This window comes from Archocentrus centrarchus, chromosome 8 (genome assembly GCF_007364275.1).
Source record: "Archocentrus centrarchus isolate MPI-CPG fArcCen1 chromosome 8, fArcCen1, whole genome shotgun sequence".
NCBI classification, from domain to species: domain Eukaryota; kingdom Metazoa; phylum Chordata; class Actinopteri; order Cichliformes; family Cichlidae; genus Archocentrus; species Archocentrus centrarchus.
In genome coordinates this window covers 27780814-27798099 of record NC_044353.1, presented here as the reverse complement: position 1 = coordinate 27798099, position 17286 = coordinate 27780814, and the positions used below count along the sequence as shown (strand labels likewise).

At 40.5% G+C, this 17286-nt stretch overlaps 1 protein-coding gene across 1 annotated transcript; it reads left to right on the top strand.

Moving 5' to 3' along the window:
- The first annotated feature begins 1485 nt into the window (after positions 1-1485).
- Positions 1486-16724, top strand: kcnj19a (potassium inwardly rectifying channel subfamily J member 19a). The gene is made up of 3 exons (XM_030736615.1): positions 1486-2484; positions 12439-12655; positions 15791-16724. The coding sequence occupies exons 1-3, from the start codon at positions 1819-1821 to the stop codon at positions 16453-16455; spliced, it is 1548 nt and encodes a 515-aa protein (XP_030592475.1). The 5' UTR covers positions 1486-1818; the 3' UTR covers positions 16456-16724.
- The last annotated feature ends 562 nt before the right edge of the window (positions 16725-17286 follow it).

Here is a 17286-nt window from a genome sequence, read left to right as displayed (position 1 = left end):
TGTTTCCAAATAAATGATTAAAGAGGATAGAAGTACACAAAAACTAGCAATAGAGAGATGCTGTAAACGGGTCTGGTTAAAAACGTACTCATGCGTTCTGGTGACAAAGTGATTTAAAATGAGTTTGAAGTCCAATCAAATCAAACATGAAGTGTCTCTGTGTTAGTTCAGTCTAATAGAAGCTGGGCTGAATGACAGTTTGAGCAGTTAGATTTTCACTCATTTTTACTGATTGGGGCTGACTAGATATCTTTGAACTGTCACAGCAAGAACAGGCTGTGCTTGACAGACATTTGTATAATTGTGTCTATTAAGTTCATTTAAATAAGTGAAGGATAAATTTAAAAAACACCTCTCTGTCCCATGCTACATCCTTACATCTATTTAAAGAATTAAAACAACATTTAGGGCAGGATTGCTGGACTGTTGCCTTAGACTGCTTTCATTTTAGCCACTTAAAATTGCACTTTATATCTGGCGTAATATTTTTCATCTTTTCTGCTGGCACGTCTACCCAACGCAGCAAATAAAATGTCCACCGAGATCAAAAGCCATGAAAATCAAGCTTCAGAAAAACCAGGCCATTACATCATTTATTGATCAAGTGCTAAAAATACATTGAAAGAGCAACAGATTATAGATCTTGTTTTGAAGAGGGCGCAGTTCTTGTATATCAGAAATACTCCCACTGGGGTCTCAACATAAATTAAAGGGCTGAACAAAAACACTTGAGATGAGGGCTGGTTGTGAAATGAGATCAGTTGAGGGCTACGCTATCTGTGTGACTCAAAGTATGATTATGTATTAGTTAATAATGATAACAGGACTTACATAAAGTGCAGATCTTTGTGTGCCTTTTATTATGCCCACTGTAGCTGTCACCCAGTGTCTAAATCCAAAGGCTTCAAGAGGAATACTTAACATGAAACACCTTTTTTATTTTAAGTTACTGTTAATTTACTTGATGACATTATATCATATTATTAAGCTTTAGCAATTTGGCACAGGCTAACAGAAGCCCAAATATTATCTGCAGTTACGTTAGTGATACCCACGCTCCGACGTTGCTCAATCCACTAAAATAAATATGCACATGGCTTATCCATCCAGTAGATGGCACAATCTAACTTGAAAGCACAAAAATTCTCCAACCTCATTAGTTTGTGTTTCTGTATGTTTCACAGTGAAGCTAACCCAGCGGGAGGAGCAGCTGTAATGTAAAGGCAATATAATAATAAATTAACTATGCCATTGATGAATATATCATTAAAGCCTCACACTGACTACCTGAACGAATGAACTAGACAGAAGAGTCAAACTGCCCGCCTCCTTCCATCTCTCTCTTACACACAAACGCCTTCTTGTGTAACTCTCTCCTCCTCTCTCCCTGCCCCCTTCCCTCCCTCTCTTCACATTTCTCCGTTTTTTTTTTTTTAATTCTTTACAGCCCACCAGAGGCTGTGAATGGTAGACAACTCTTTGTATTTCGTTCCACTGGCGAGCATCACGCCAGTCAGAGTGAGGGGAGGCTGAGCAGAACGCACAGTTACAGTCAGCGATCCTCAGATGTATTGTAAAGTAACTGGAAGAACAGTGGAAATTTTTATATCAGAGGATGATAACTGTGCTTTAAAAGCACTGAAATACGCGCAGTTATTATTTTTTTATATATATATTCATAGGATTTGCTGTGTGCGCTAAAGTGGCCATGGCGCATTTTACGCACTGCAGGTAACCAGGGTTTTGGAGGCTAAAACAAATAAAAGCATGGATTAAAACTGCAAGTATTTTTTTTCCACTTACTTCAGCAGAGCTGAAATGGCGGCACTTCGTAGAAAATTTGGTGAAGACTATCAGGTGGTTAACACAAATCGGGCTGCATCTTTTTCTGCTCCGGTCAAGAAGAAACGCCAGCGTTTCGTGGAGAAGAACGGCCGCTGCAATGTGCAGCACGGAAACCTCGGCGGAGAGACCAGCAGGTACCTCTCTGATCTGTTCACCACTTTGGTAGACCTAAAGTGGCGATGGAACCTACTGATCTTTATCTTAACTTACACCATCGCATGGCTGGTGATGGCATCGATGTGGTGGGTCATTGCATACATCAGAGGAGATTTAAATCACGGCCATGACTCGTCCTACACTCCCTGTGTGGCCAATGTTTACAACTTCCCCTCAGCTTTTCTGTTCTTCATTGAGACTGAGGCCACGATTGGTTACGGCTATCGGTACATTACAGAGAAGTGCCCAGAGGGCATCATCCTCTTTTTGTTCCAGTCGCTGCTGGGCTCCATAGTGGACGCTTTTCTCATCGGCTGCATGTTCATAAAAATGTCCCAACCTAAGAAACGCGCAGAGACGCTCATGTTCAGTCAGGACGCGGTGATTTCTCTGCGAGACGGCAAACTGTGCCTCATGTTCCGCGTGGGCAACCTGCGGAACAGCCACATGGTGTCCGCACAGATCAGGTGCAAGCTTATAAAGGTAAGCTTAATATCGACATACTCTGATAATCCATCCATCCATCCTCTTCCGCTTATACTCTGATAATAACTTACTAAAAAAAGGAGGAAATCTGGAAGTGTAGGAGCAGAGTTCGTTTAAGTACCTAAAAACAGTTTCTTTCATCAATAAAGCAAATAATGACACTGAACTACATGCAATATAGTAATAACTTCTGCTAACTTATTAGACTGATACACTGGAACCGCAGCAGCACTGCGTTAGCTCTACAGTGTGAAGCACTTTCTTTGAAGTATAGCATACTGTGGGCAAACAGTTTTATTTGTTGTTTACTCTCCTTAAGCTTCTACAGTCATTTATTTTAAGCATGGCTGCACACTTGAATGACAGCTTGCATCTCTGAATCTCTAACCTGAGCCCACGAGGCAAAAGACAAGGTGCAAATTGCTGAAGTTTATATATATAAAAAAACTTCAGATACATAATACACACATATATGCCTTGCTAAACAAAAAGGGTTTAAGGTAGCATTAACATAATCCCTCTGCACCATGCATTATGGAGTAGACAGGGAGCAGCCAGGTAGGGATAAGAGAGCAAAGGCTGTGTTGGTCTTTGTGGGGAGCGCTGCAGTGTGGATGGTCCACACTGTGTCCAGCATCAGCTCCTCTTCAGCTGGCGACACCTGGGAAGATAGGTGTGCATCAGTGAGCAGATGTGACAGACAGATGTCCCTCCTTGTCCTGCTGGGTGGAGAGTTAGGTTCAGTGAATCAGTGGAGAGAGTGAGCTTGACACACTACCACAGATCACTGGACTCAGTAAAGCAACACTCTTGGGAGAGAGAGTGTGCAGACATAAAAACTATTTATGGCAATCTGTATGAAATACAATTTTCAGTTCCTCTTTCTGAATATAAAAAGTCTTACAAAGCATTGCAATGTTTGCATTCAGCTGTGAAAAACTAAAAAAACAAAACAAAAACAACCTTTCCATTGTCTGATACTTTTGTAGATTTGTGCCATTTTGGCTTTCCACCCAGCAGAGTTTGGGAAAATACAGCCAACGAACCTCAAACTCTGAAAACAAGCAGCAATGCAGAAAATTACCACAAACAGCACCGAGGTTGACAAGCCATTCCCCCTCTGTTAATTATCGTAATAGAGCTCCATTCAGCCACATCCATGTTCAATGTGCAAAATGGGCCATAAAGAAGACAAACAGCATTAGAGAGGTGCTTGGAGCTTGTTTATGTGTGTGTTCTCCTCCGCACAGCCACATCGAGCACAGCATTGGTCAGCTTAATGATGCATGCAGGCAGAGAGGGAGGCAGGGAGGACTAAGCTATTCCATAGTTACAAGCAAGGAGAAAGTGAACAGCCCCACAGGCAGAAAGTAAAATCACACGTTTGCATTGATTTGACCTCGCCTCTCTTGTAAGACTAATCTTCTCTCCATCTGCGCAATACAAGAGTGACAGTGTGAACTGCATCACTACACCAGAACTCAGTGTTAAATTAAGTAAGTTGAAACTGAAGGCAGTTTTTTTTTTTTTTTTTAAGCCGTGGCACCCAAAACTAAACAAATCAGAGATAGGAGCAAACACGGCAAAAAATAAGCACAGTGCTTTTTAAATTTTTATTTTTTTTATAGAGTTGTGACACAATCCTTTTGCCTTCCCTTCTGGACTGCAAGAAATACAATCAGTATAAATTCTAAGACCTCTGCCAACCCCACATCATTTTTACACTCCCCTCTCTGTGAAATACAATAAATACAGCATCCACTGTGTGCTTCTTAGATTTTTTTTTTTTTTTATAATTTTTGATCGAGGGCTTTGTGGTCTAACCTTATTCTTTCGCTTCAAAGACTCTCTTACCAAGACAGAATACTTGCAGCAGCTCTGTCAGAGCACACAGCACAAAAAAAGAAGCTGAAATCAGGTGAGTCACTGCACAGAGAAAAGGCATTGTTTAGGATCTACATACCTTTAAATATTTAACAACAAATACAGTGCTTAAATAAACTACTGCCATAGTAGTAATATTTTAAGCTGGATGCCTTTAGTGCAGTCCCTGTATAGAAATGTTGGTGGTGCTGTTGAACTGCAGCCTTTTTTTAAGTCATGCCTCATCATAAGATACCCAAAGATACTACTGGTAGTTGCTTAAAAAGAGTGAAGAAGAGAGGCAGAGTTTGAGGAACTGACTTTTTCAAAAAGATAAATCTAAAATGGAATATATCAACAGCTCTTAAACTTTATAAATCAATAACAATGATAGTTTCTTTTAAACTAAATCAAAATTAATCTTAAGCTGTAAATCGCCAATATTTGAACTGTAAGCTCAACAATAGCAAAGCGTTAGCATAGTTGTATCAGTGGGGTCAAAATAATAAACACTAACAGTTTTAAGTGCAAAAGCTTTAGATGTATACATGATGGGTTCAGTCAGCCCATAAAGTCTGTGCCCGTAATCCGATGGTCTTTACCCCTCTGTCTTTCTAACTGAGGCTTTCTTGCTTCTCATAAGCTGAATCTTGCAAACACGTTAAGCACTCGACGCCTCATTTCCATTTCAGATCTAATTGAGCAGGTATTTTTTTCCCGCTGTCACCAGTGTGGTTAAAGTAGTTTATTTCCTGACGGGAACTTTTCCGTGTGCAATTTTTCTTACCGAACTCATTAAAATAAAATAAAAAAGAACTGGGACACCACACGTGACAACGATCAGCTTTCCCTCCACTCTGTATGAAGTACTTCAGCTGAATTGAATTTGAAAACACCTGCATGGCTCCGTTTCCTGTGGGAATCAAAACAAGCGTCAAACAGGATCTGCACAAAGCTGAACCAACTCTTTCATACGACACTGAAAGGCAACTTTCAGCACATTTCTCAGGGTTTATTTTACATAGACAGACTCCCCTTATTGTTGTTGTGTAATGCCTTTAATCACTTATCATATATATTATTAAACAGCTGGTAGAACTGATTTATTAACCCAAACATTAGAAAAATATTCTGATTACAACTGGGATTATTAATATTAAATAATAAAGACAGTCGATTCAGATTAGTAATTTGCTGCCACTGTTTATGCCAGCAGGGAAGCCTGTTTATGCAGCCTGACTGAAATAAGCACAATATGAATGCACAAGGCTGCAGGTTTTTATCACACGTGCAGATGTTTATCAGGCAAAACACATCCAAACATTCTGTGTCAGAGCCGCTGTGCTGATGGTGGTATCTGTGCACCTCTGCGTAACTATTATCTGCGCTAACGCTACACAAACAAAAGCTGCCACAGTACTTTGAAATCAGAGTGACTGACAGAGCAGCTGTGTCCCTGTAGCCAGGGAAAAAAAATAGTAAAAAAAAATGGCCGTCACTTCAGATGGAAAGGGTGTTTTTCCTCTCTCCTTGTGTCTTCAGCGAGAGGGACTAAGATGCAAGAAAATGATGCAATTCACTGAAACGCAGAAATAATCAAGGGAACTGGGCTGTACCCCTAATGCACATGTATAAAAGAAAGGTAGAGCTTATTGTCAGACTCCCCAGTTGTCAGAGCAAACGTAGTAAATTTACTTTTTTTCTGATTTATTTTTTGTCCTTTTGGACTCTATTGGAGGGGATATGAGGAAACATTATCCTTTATTAAGTCACTTTATCAGGCTACTTTAATAAGTCGCAAGCATGCCATTACTCTGTATGTCAGCTAAAGGTACCCAAAATACCACACTTGCAATGTGGTGAGAAGTCCTTTACTGAAATCATATATCAGTCTGTCTCACCTCCCACTGGAATTCATGGACCCAGTGAGACTTCATTTGAAAAGTGCCTTGGGCCATCTACTCACACCTGCGTGTGAAGTTTTTGGTTTTCCCTCTCACTTTGGTCGTGCCCGGGAAGCTAAAGACAGGTTTGTGGCTCATATTAGCTGAGGCTGCATTGCTGAGCCAAGAAGAAATCTGCAGCTCGCTGAGGTTCAGCTGGCATAATTTTTGTTAGATAATGTCAAATAATGAACATTTATCACGGTGTGCTTGTGCTGTTAAGACAGGAAGCGGCCTTGTGATTATTCTGTGCCATTGTGGTGATGTCAGAGCTGTAATGAAGTGCATTACATTACGGGGTCTTAATTGTAGTCAGCAGTGACTTTTACAAAGTAGTCAGACTGCAGCATTGCGGTCGTTAGATGCATGAAGAATGTAACTAAGAATTTTCTAAGAAAAATGCCAAATAGATGCTCATTCTCACCTCTTAAATATGAGAATTGTTGCAAGTTGCAAACACTTGTTGCTGCTGTGTTTGGAACGTATGTAAAATCCCTGCAGTGCTGCTGCGGATGATTAGTTTGCATGGAAAAAGGCCTTGAATCCTTCCTGAAGAAGGGAGAGAATGACCAGTGAGAGCTGTCATCCAGTGTCCCACTATGAGCAGCTGAAATGCAGCTTTGCAGGGCATCCATGGCAGCCTCAGGAGGCATCCTGGTGGAACATCCAAGCTGAAAATATGACTCTGGTGTAGCTGTGAGGGTGGGAGGAGGGCGGGAGTGTGAAGGAAATTGATTGAAAGAGATGGAGAGCAGTGAAACAGCTGGATAGAAGCTTGTAGTTTTTTTCTTCATATTTTCACTGTATGAATGGTGCCTTCTATTTCAGAGATATACAAGGGAGTGAAATACTCTTGGCTGTATATCTCCTCAGAGGACTGTAAAGCAGGCTACACAGGCACTCTGATTTCCCTTTTTTTTTCCTAATAAGATGAGATACAATTATACTATCAGGTTGTACAGGGCTGGAAAAATGCCTCGAATCCAAGAGCCAGAAAACCTTACACAGTCTCGACTGTTCATATTCCTCATGTGTTTGTATTCCATACTTAAATAATTCAGTGTACACAGGACAGGAAGTTCTGATGTAGGAGTGTGCATTCTCAAAGATACACAAGCACATACAGATATGCAGCCCAGGTGTGCAGCTTGGATTCTGCTGGGTCAGTAAGGTGAAGTGTGCATTTTCTCAAACTCAGGCATGATTATGCATAAACATTACATCTTCAGGCTCCTAACAATACTAACATATGAGCCTTGTTAAAGAATTTTCCACTCAAGAAGAAATCGCAGGCTGCACACTCACGACAAACACACAGTTTTGGCCAAGAACATTGTGACACCGTTTCTGCCAAAGTCACAAAGTTGCCACATAGAGAATTAAATCGTTTTCCAAGGAAAAAAATGAAATTGGAGCCCACAAGTTGCTGGTCTTAACATTTCAAGCAACACCTAGTCTGGTCTCATTTTGATTTTGGTGGAGCACAAGTCTCTACAGTGACCTCATCAGTATGACTTTACATGCCTCCGTACTCAGGCACTGAGAAATTGGGCCGCACAGCATCCTTTGGTATTATCCTCACATCAAGATTATGAAGCCGTGTGCTGGGAAGTTAGAGAAGAGGTGAGGTGTTGGAGCGGTTGGGGGTCAGGGTGTCTCACTGTGTCTGACTTTACTGCCAGAGGCTGGAATTTGCATCCCATAACAAAAACCGATTAAAGTGAGTTATTTGTTAAAAGATGCAGAGTGTGCAGTGTAGTGGCCACATGCAGATGATGCATAAAAACATAAATAATATTTGCAGGGAATATTCAAAACTGTGAACATGTTTAAAGAATCAGTTGAAATAACTCAAATTTGGTGAAAGATTTTTTGAGGGACCAGAAGGGTCAATGCAAGATTAATGGGTCACATGGCCACAAAGGTGGCTCTGTCTTACTTTGGCTTAATGAACAGGCACATCTAACCAGATTGAAATCAGGTGTAAGCACCACATTTTCATTAATTAATATTCAAAAACGATAAATTCTCATGTTTGTATGCAAAACCCATTAAACTGTATGCGAGTTGATCTGTGCACAAGAGTTGGGATGAACCACATTTTTCGTGTGCCTCAAGACTTAATTATTTGTGTGAGGAAATATCCCATTAATGCTGTTCTATTATGTAAAAGTACACCAACAACAAAAAATATGTAGTTCCAAGGAAACGTAACCTGAACCTTTACCTCACTAAAACATGTTAAATCTGTAAACCCATCTCTTCATTGTTACCTTCTGTTCTCAGCTGACATTTTCACACCCAACAAAAAAGGAGCCTTTTTAGACAAACACTCCCTAGAGTGGATAAATCCACCAAATGCTGGCCTCACAACTCAATTGTGTAATAGCGCGCCAGCTCGGCTCACTGAGGTTTCCCCTCTGAGCTCTTTCATTAGCAGATCTCGCAGATGTATTAAACTGTATCTGATTATGATATAAGTGATTTCCAGTAAAGCCAAAAATTGCTGCTTGCTTAAAAGGTAGCTTTTATGAAGAGCAGTCAAATCTCTATTTAAGTGTCGCTCAGCTATGCAAAAGGAGAATGGTGACAAACTAAATCCTGAGTTGCTGTATTCAGAACATATTTTGATGATAATGGAACAACAAAGGCTTGATGAAACTGAGCCGCCTTTCACACTCTTACCAGAGGTTAGCTACATTAGCCAGTTCCGCTTTTCAACAGCTGAAAGTGCAGAAAGATGTGGACGTTCATTTTTAACCCATTAATAAATGCAGTCTTAAACAAAAGCACTTGACAAACACTATACAGTCAACCAGGTCATTTTCCCCAATTCATTTAACTTGTGACTTAATTTTTCCAATTGATCTCACTCAGTCTTGACTGGCTTGTGCATAGCTTGCGATGTGAAAGCATGAATGATTTGGTTGGACTGTGGGTCGATCTGATTGCCTATAAGCACCTCCACCCCCATCTCCATGGAGGCTGTAGATTGATGAGGGTCTGGCCAAGCAGGATTGGAGTTGAGTAGGAAGATCAGGACCTTTTAGGTCTAATCAGTTTTATTTATCACCTGTCTTAATCCACGAGCTTCATTCACACCACAGAAACACTCCCACTGCAAGCACAAAGGAGAAAATAACACTTTGCTTTTCTAATGATAATGAGTAGCTGAGCAGTCCACGGGCATGGTGAGCAATCAGACGTGACGGGTAAAATTTCAAACAGAAGCATGTTTGTGTGCTCATCCAATGCTTCTGCTCCCCCAAAAATTGTGGAGAAGGAATAAAAACAGTCCCTGTCTGCCTATGTGAGAGCTCGGAGAGAAAAAGCTGTTGATTGGTTGGAACAGCATGTCAGATTTACAGGGGGGAAAAAAGTAGACAAGCTCAGCTATCTCTGGATCTTTGTGCAAGAAGGAATCTAGGAGAGTGCCAGGGGGCCTTTGTAAGAAGCTTTGCCTGTCAATGTTTGCATACAGTCATCCATCTTTTTAATCTTAAGCGACCACGACAGAAAGTGAAAAGAAGAATTTCCCTAAGCTAGCATGAGATAACCCTCAAAGAGGGAACAATGCCAAAGAGTATTCTGTGGCCTGTAAGCACCTGACAAGTGAACAATGCCCCCTCGACATGAAAGTCGTTCCCCGACATAAATCCAGACGAACATCTCATTGATATTCACAGGAGATAGAAATAGAATGCAGTGTTTTCTGGTAGTGCAAAACCTGTTTACTCACACCTTATTCACAGTTTGCATCTCAGAGGAAGGGCAGTATCACCGGTAGGTCAGGGCAAAATTGGACTTGGACTAGTAGCTTCAGTACGGGAGATGCTCAGATGGGAAAATGAGATAGATGGCAGATCCGAAGATGCACACTGAGACTCAGTTTAAATGAATTAATCTTATTTGTGCAGCACTTCAAACTCAACAGCTACTATTTTATTACCTAGCTCAAACTAATGCCTTGCATAAACATGTCATAGCTTAGGCCGGGTAACTTCATTTTCAAAGCAGCCATTTCAGAGGCAATGAGACTGCACGTTCATTGCACATGGTCACAGTAGATGTTGGTTGTGCCGTGGTCTCAAACCGCTGCTTTCCCTAGTGTGACTGCAGCGTAACCAACAACAACATGACACCTGGTCTGGTTTATTCCCAGCCAAAGTAGCGTACCATTAATTAAATGATTTTATTTAAAAAAAAATATATATATATATATAAATGCCACTCTCTTCAGTTTCATTGGTGTTTTAGGGAATGCTGGAAGGCTGAAAAAGGGGGGACTGTCTTTTAGGGAATGGTGCGTTGAATATTTTAGGATTCACAACAAGAACAAAAGATCCAGAAATGGCAGAGAGCGTTACAGAGAAGCTGGTGAGACTGTGTGGTTGTCTGTGTGGGAGTTCATTATGAAGCTGCATGGAGCTGAGCTGGAGGAGTAGTGTGTGCAGTTAGGTGGGTGGCTGGTGAATGATGCATCCAAATAATTGGTTTGAGATAAAACAAAGACAAAAAAAGAGAAAAGAGTAGAGAAGTCAGCATGTCATATTAAAGAATATAGTGTAAAATCATCTTTTCACAGATTCATTTTTTTGGAGTTAATGATGTTAATTTACTTTTAAAAAAAGAGCTCCTCGGTAATAACTGACTTGTTACAGAAGATATTGTTCCTAATTTTCTTAAATGTAGATTTTTGCCGAGATAATCTCTGTCAGGACTTTTTCTTCTCTTAAATGACCGGATTTTCAAACACCTACACCTGTTTTAATCTTCCTTTGCTATAAAGTTTTGATAGTTATCAAAGTACTTCAGATTAATAATATATAAAAGCTTCTGGAGAGCCAAAATCTGTTTTGCTGTGAGCAGGATGTCAGAAAATGTCCTGAAATTTAAGAGAATTTGTAATAACAGGTGAAACAGACGGCTAATTGGGAAAACAGGAAGAGAAAAGGTGAATAGATTGATTAGACAGAATAAGACAGGAAAGAAGAAAATACATCCAGGACCCTGGAGCTGAGCTCTACCATCATCTGGGCAATTAAATGCTTCCGCACCAGTTAACGCTCTGCGAGCAAGTCCTGTCCAAACACAGCTGTCTCATACGTCTGCCTGCAAGTTCTTCTAGAAATCAATGTGAAGCGCAAAGTCTGTGGACACGGCAAACAAGACAGCTGAGAGAGAGAGAGAGAGCAAAAAAATCCTCCATCACTTTTTCATGAGCCTTATATATTTTAAGAGAAACACATTTTCATACCTTTAGACTGATGGAACATTTAGTCATTTCATGGAAGTAATAATATTTCTATTTTCTACCAGTCTGCTTTTAAAATATCACTTATAAAACACATTTTATATAAATAATCAGTTCAGCCAGGACCGCTGTAGTCAAATGGACTGATTATTTCCATCTGCAGTCATTTATATTTGAAGGTATGCCTCTGTTTCTGGGACCTACTCGCCCTTCCATGTGCATATAGAGAGTAGCAGCAAAGGAGAAAGCAGGCACACATGACAAGAGTATGAAAGGTGGAGTTGGGGTGGAAGTTGCTTGCAGATGGACAGAAACTCTAAGCATGCTGAAACAGCTTGAACAGTGTTTCCTATATTAGCCCTTTTATGCATGAATTATGAGAAACTCATTCAAGATTTTATTTTTTCCTGAGTGTTTTTATTCCTCTTAAGGAGTGGAAAAACAGTGCAATTGAATTTATTTTTTTTTTATGAACCTATTTTTCATGGAGTTGCAAACATGTCCATCCAGTTGGACACCATGCATTAAAAAAAAAACAGATCCACTGTCACTACTGCTAGCATTGGCAATTTCCTGATCCTGTTAATTACATTCAAATAACACACGAAATAACAAAAAAAAAAAAGCTTCCCATGACTGGCCAATTGGTAGGAATGTGTGGGATGATGCACACTTTACAAATACGCTACACTTGTAATGGAGTATTTTCACTGTCATGAAATACTTTGACCTAAGTAAAGGACAAAACTACTTCATTTGCAGCTGTACAAAAGAACTGAATTGACTTGCTGAAGACTGCATGATATCATTCTCTTGTGTCTTCTTCCTCTTTTCTACTTTTTTATTTCACTTTCCTTTGTCTCTGTCCACTGCTGTCTCACTTTCATCCAGTCACGTCAGACACCTGAGGGCGAATTCCTGCCTCTGGACCAGTGTGAGCTGGATGTTGGCTTTGGGACAGGTGCAGACCAGCTCTTCCTGGTATCCCCTCTCACTATTTGTCACGAAATTAACCCTAAGAGCCCCTTTTTCGACCTATCCCAGCGCTCTCTCATGAGTGAACAGTTTGAGATCGTCGTTATCCTCGAGGGGATCGTGGAAACCACTGGTGAGCAATCTTACCATCATTTCTTTAAACTCTGTGTCCTTCCCCATTCCCATTTCTCTTTTTTTCACTTTACTCACTCCCAATCTAAATGTAAATTCCTACATTAATAACAAGCCACATAAAATTTCTATCAAATAGATACTGATAATCTAGGATCTCATTTCTCCACCTTCCCAGTTTTGCATATTTGAACAACACAAGAGCTGGAGAAACCAAGGATGACATCAACACATGAAAATGACACCTTGATTGAATTTCAAGGGATATTTTATTTCTGCAGAATCAGTTTATGCCCAGTCCATGCATAATAAAAGCCTGTGGTCATAGATGCACGTGTCAGTTTGATGAATGAGCTGAGGTTTTAGACGAAGTTCCACTCTTTTTTTCACATGACAGCTGAGAGCAGAAGTAATTCAGAGGGCGTTAGACATTGGTATAAAGCCACTGCTGTAAACTACAGGCAGCCATGCTGGAGTACTCTCAGCAGCAACACAGATCTCCCTGTTGCATATTTAGCACAATGATTCATCCCAAAAGTCCAATACAAATAAATCCATGCCCCTCTTTTCTTTTCAGCTGTGCTTCTAGGCATCCACCATAACCCTGACTGTGCCACTGTTGTAGGAGAAACCATGGAGCTGAATAGGCTTAGAGCAGAAGGGAGGGATCAGCAGGAAGCGAGAAGGCAAGCAGGCAACACGGCTGTGCTCAGCTGATAACACCATTAAATCAGGGTGCAGCTAGTAGCCTAGTGTCGCAGTGCACAGCACTCAGAGCTGAGGAGTAGTAAAGGGAAACCCTGGACGTGTCACCTATAGTGGTCCAAAATATGCTGACAACCATATGTAAGAGGAATGTTCAAAGTAATAACAACAATAAGCACAATTTCTAATTTCTTTTCCATATGTGCATCTTCACACTAATCCACATCCCATTAACCCAAGCACATTAACAGCTTCCCGGTACATCCAGCTGCTGCTGACACAGCTGTTCAGCTTGTTGATTGTCTCCCCTACTCATTCCATTTATGTTTCAACCAGACTTGACAGATTACCATGCAGTGGCTCTAATACTTGTCAGTTTTAGTTTGTGTCTTCAAGGCATTTTTTTTTTTAGTTTTCAACACTGTGACAAAACTACTTAAGATCTTTGCTGATAGAAAAAAGAAAAAGCAGACAGCTAAAATAAATTCAAAGTACTCATTTAGCCGTGATTTTACAAGATGGCTGAAAGTCCAGTTTCTCCATCAAAAAAGTAAAGAACCAAAACTTACATATTTGTTTGTTTTAAATATCCAATCCTCAAAGTTACCAATACAGGCAGCCAGACTTGTTGTGAAATAGACCCAATGATTATCCCTAGTCTCAAAATTTGGGCAACAAATCCAAACACAAAGAGATACACAACATGGAGACATCTCATTATACATAACAGCAATGTGTAGCAGCAGAAGAGGACACCACCTGGACCTGGATCAGATGGATCATCATTTGAATTCAGCATTACTCAAAATCCAGTCTTGATTTCTGGCAACGTAGAAATGAAAACTGAGCATGGCAGAAATTGTTAAGCACTGTATAAAACACTATAAAACTAACCAACATTAGTTCTTTTATTGTTTTTTGCTATGGCATATTGACTCCATCTGTAGGCTGCACTTTGACAATATGCAGATGACACGCAACTCTTTATAAATTCACTCAAATTTAATGCAAAAAGCAAATGATGTTGATGTACTCTCTAACCTCCACCAGTGTTACGAATTTTACATAAAGTCTTCTCCAGGGACGCCCTGCTCGCTGTCTCCCAAGTGTTTGCATGGATGTGCTGAGGGCTTTTATATTTATACAAGAAGCAGTAGACATTAACCAGCTGGTTGAATACCCAAAGGATGCTTGAATGATGAAATTTAACTACCATGCCTGTCAGACTCTAAACCCACAAGCTTTCACTGCACTGGTATTACTGTTTTCGTATGCAACTACAGTCAGCAGAAGCCCAGTCGTTTACTGGTAGGAGAAGGGAATATGCTGGAAAATTATCTTAAACTCACAACTGTAATTAAAGCTGAGCCTCAGAGCAATTAAAATAAAAATCACCTTTATATAGTTGTAGAAATGTTGAAGAGTTTCTGTGGATGAAGATGAGTAGTGCGCCTGGAATAGCATCAGGTTATGACATAACACTGAACATATCATCCCTCAGAGGGACTAGATCAGACTCCTACTCTTTAGCCATCTGTAATGTTTCACAGAAAAGCTCAGGTTGTAGCAGAGCCACTGAATCAGAAAAAAAAAATGAACTAAGTGATTATTGATCACAAAAGACCTCCAACAAACATCCAAATGTCAAGAAAATTACCTTACAAAGCTAAGGTCAAATGGAAGACGTGTACACTAGCAGACACAGAGGCACCCACATTACTAGAAAATCTTTGCTTAATACATCATCCAAAAATTGGGTCCTCCATAAGAGCATGATGAGAACTGATGCCAGTTTGCCAACAGATGATTTTCTTCTAACTGGGCAGAGATTGAATCTGCAATCAACACTGCAAGTTAAAATAAAGACAAGTAAAGACAGGACTCTTGCCATTGATGTTCTAATGTGAGAGCATCACCTTGATCAGATTTAAACTAATAATTATCACAGCCAACTAAGCCACGAGCAGCTGCCGACTGTCGTCAACATCAACGGGAGAAAATATGAGAATCACTCACCAGAGCAAGGAAAGAAACTACACAGATTTTTTGTTAATGCTTTTAAAGATGCTTTTCCCCTCACGTATTCTATTACAGTACATCAGAGGCAACATGCTTTGAAAATAAAAAGACCGGACGCACTAATAACAGTAGGGTGTAATAGCCTTCTGGTTGCTTTTATGAACTGGGAAATGCAATAGCCCTTTTGTGTGGGTTTACTTTAAGTCTTCTAGTATGTGACTAAATTTGAACTGGATGATCACACAGAGAGAAACATGAAGCTGTCCTCACAAGCAATAAAGGAAAGAGGAAAACGAGATAATAGGCGGTGATGCTGCCCTTTCAGATTCCTCCTTATCAGCCTATAATTGTTTTGCTGGAACCTCATTTAATGCCAGTTATTACAATTATTACTCCCATCACTCTCTTCTAGGTATGACATGCCAGGCAAGGACGTCGTACACTGAGGATGAGGTTTTATGGGGCCACCGTTTCCTGCCGGTTATGTCCCTGGAGGAGGGCTTTTTCAGGGTCGACTACTCTCAGTTCCACAGCACGTTCGAGGTACCAACACCACCGTACAGTGTGAAGGAGCACGAAGAGAAGAATTCTCTGCCCTCACCTCTGTCCACTCCTACTCCTGCACTGACTGAGAGCCACGGTGGCCGACGTGACCGTGTGTTTTCTGTGGATTGTATTAACACTACAGAGGAAAGGGGCCATCATGTAGGGACTGGGATTCGACTTCCAAGCAAATTGCAGAGAATGAGTTCATCAGGCAAGGAGGACCTGCAGAGGAAAGTGCTTATGCTCAGCTCTCAGCACTCGGAGAAGGCCTGCAGCACAGGAGACCTCCCCCTGAAGCTGCAGCGCCTCAGTTCTTCACCTGGTCCTGAGGCAGCAAATCGTCTAGGGCTTAAGTCCCTCAAGGTGGGCTTTGAACCCATGACCCAGTCAACCGGAGACCTGTACCAGCACAGTCTGCCATCCACGCTGTCCCCTGCTCCGGTCCCCATGCACAGTCCTCTTCTTTCAGCTGGAGGAAGGTTGGAGGACAACCTGCCACCAAAGCTACGGAAGATGAATGCCGATCGCTGAAATCCAGACAGGCCAGGACTACAAACACATGGAAAAAGAGTCAAAGTTGTACTTTGCCTTTGGAGGCTTTGATCCAAAACAAAACACACAAAAAACACGAGGTTTATTGACAGTTTAATAATTAGTTTTCTTCTTTTTTTTTCACCCTTAAGACAAAAACCTTTACTGGAATTACTGTGATTTTTTGTGGCTAATAGCAGAGGCTATGCTATAATTGATTTATGCTTTGGTACACACAAGAAAACTTAAATTTTTCGCTAAAAGCAAACTTGATTTTTTTTTTTTTTTTTGCAAAAGTTGTGCATGTAAACACTAAATCCATTGTTTAATGTATGCACCACTGCAGTTAACTGTCAATTTTAGTTTTATCTAAATATAAATTATATTACGATGATAATAAATGCTGTTTGATCTTTCTCTTCCTTGTGTTTTTATTGCTGTCACATCGCAAAAAAAAGTTATTGTTTATAAACTCATTAAAATTGTTAGTGCAGCAATTTTCTCAGCTATCAATAAGTAATCCAACAGTGCAATGCAAGTGTAGTTTTAATAGGCTGTTGTTGATGCCCCTAATTTTATCGCTTTGGCAAATGACACTTTATGCAGGAACAATCCCATAATTCCTTGGTGCATTAAGTGGCTATAAGAGAGAGAGGGAGATGATAATGAGATACATTTCTGCTAAGATAGAAATATAAACAGTGTTTCTTGGAGAATGGAGGTTGATTATAGATAACCTTTGTTCCAGATTGAGGAGGAATGTGGTCACTGGGGCATCCTGTTTAACAAACATATCCAAATTATGCACATGTGGTTCGCCATGCCCCTCAT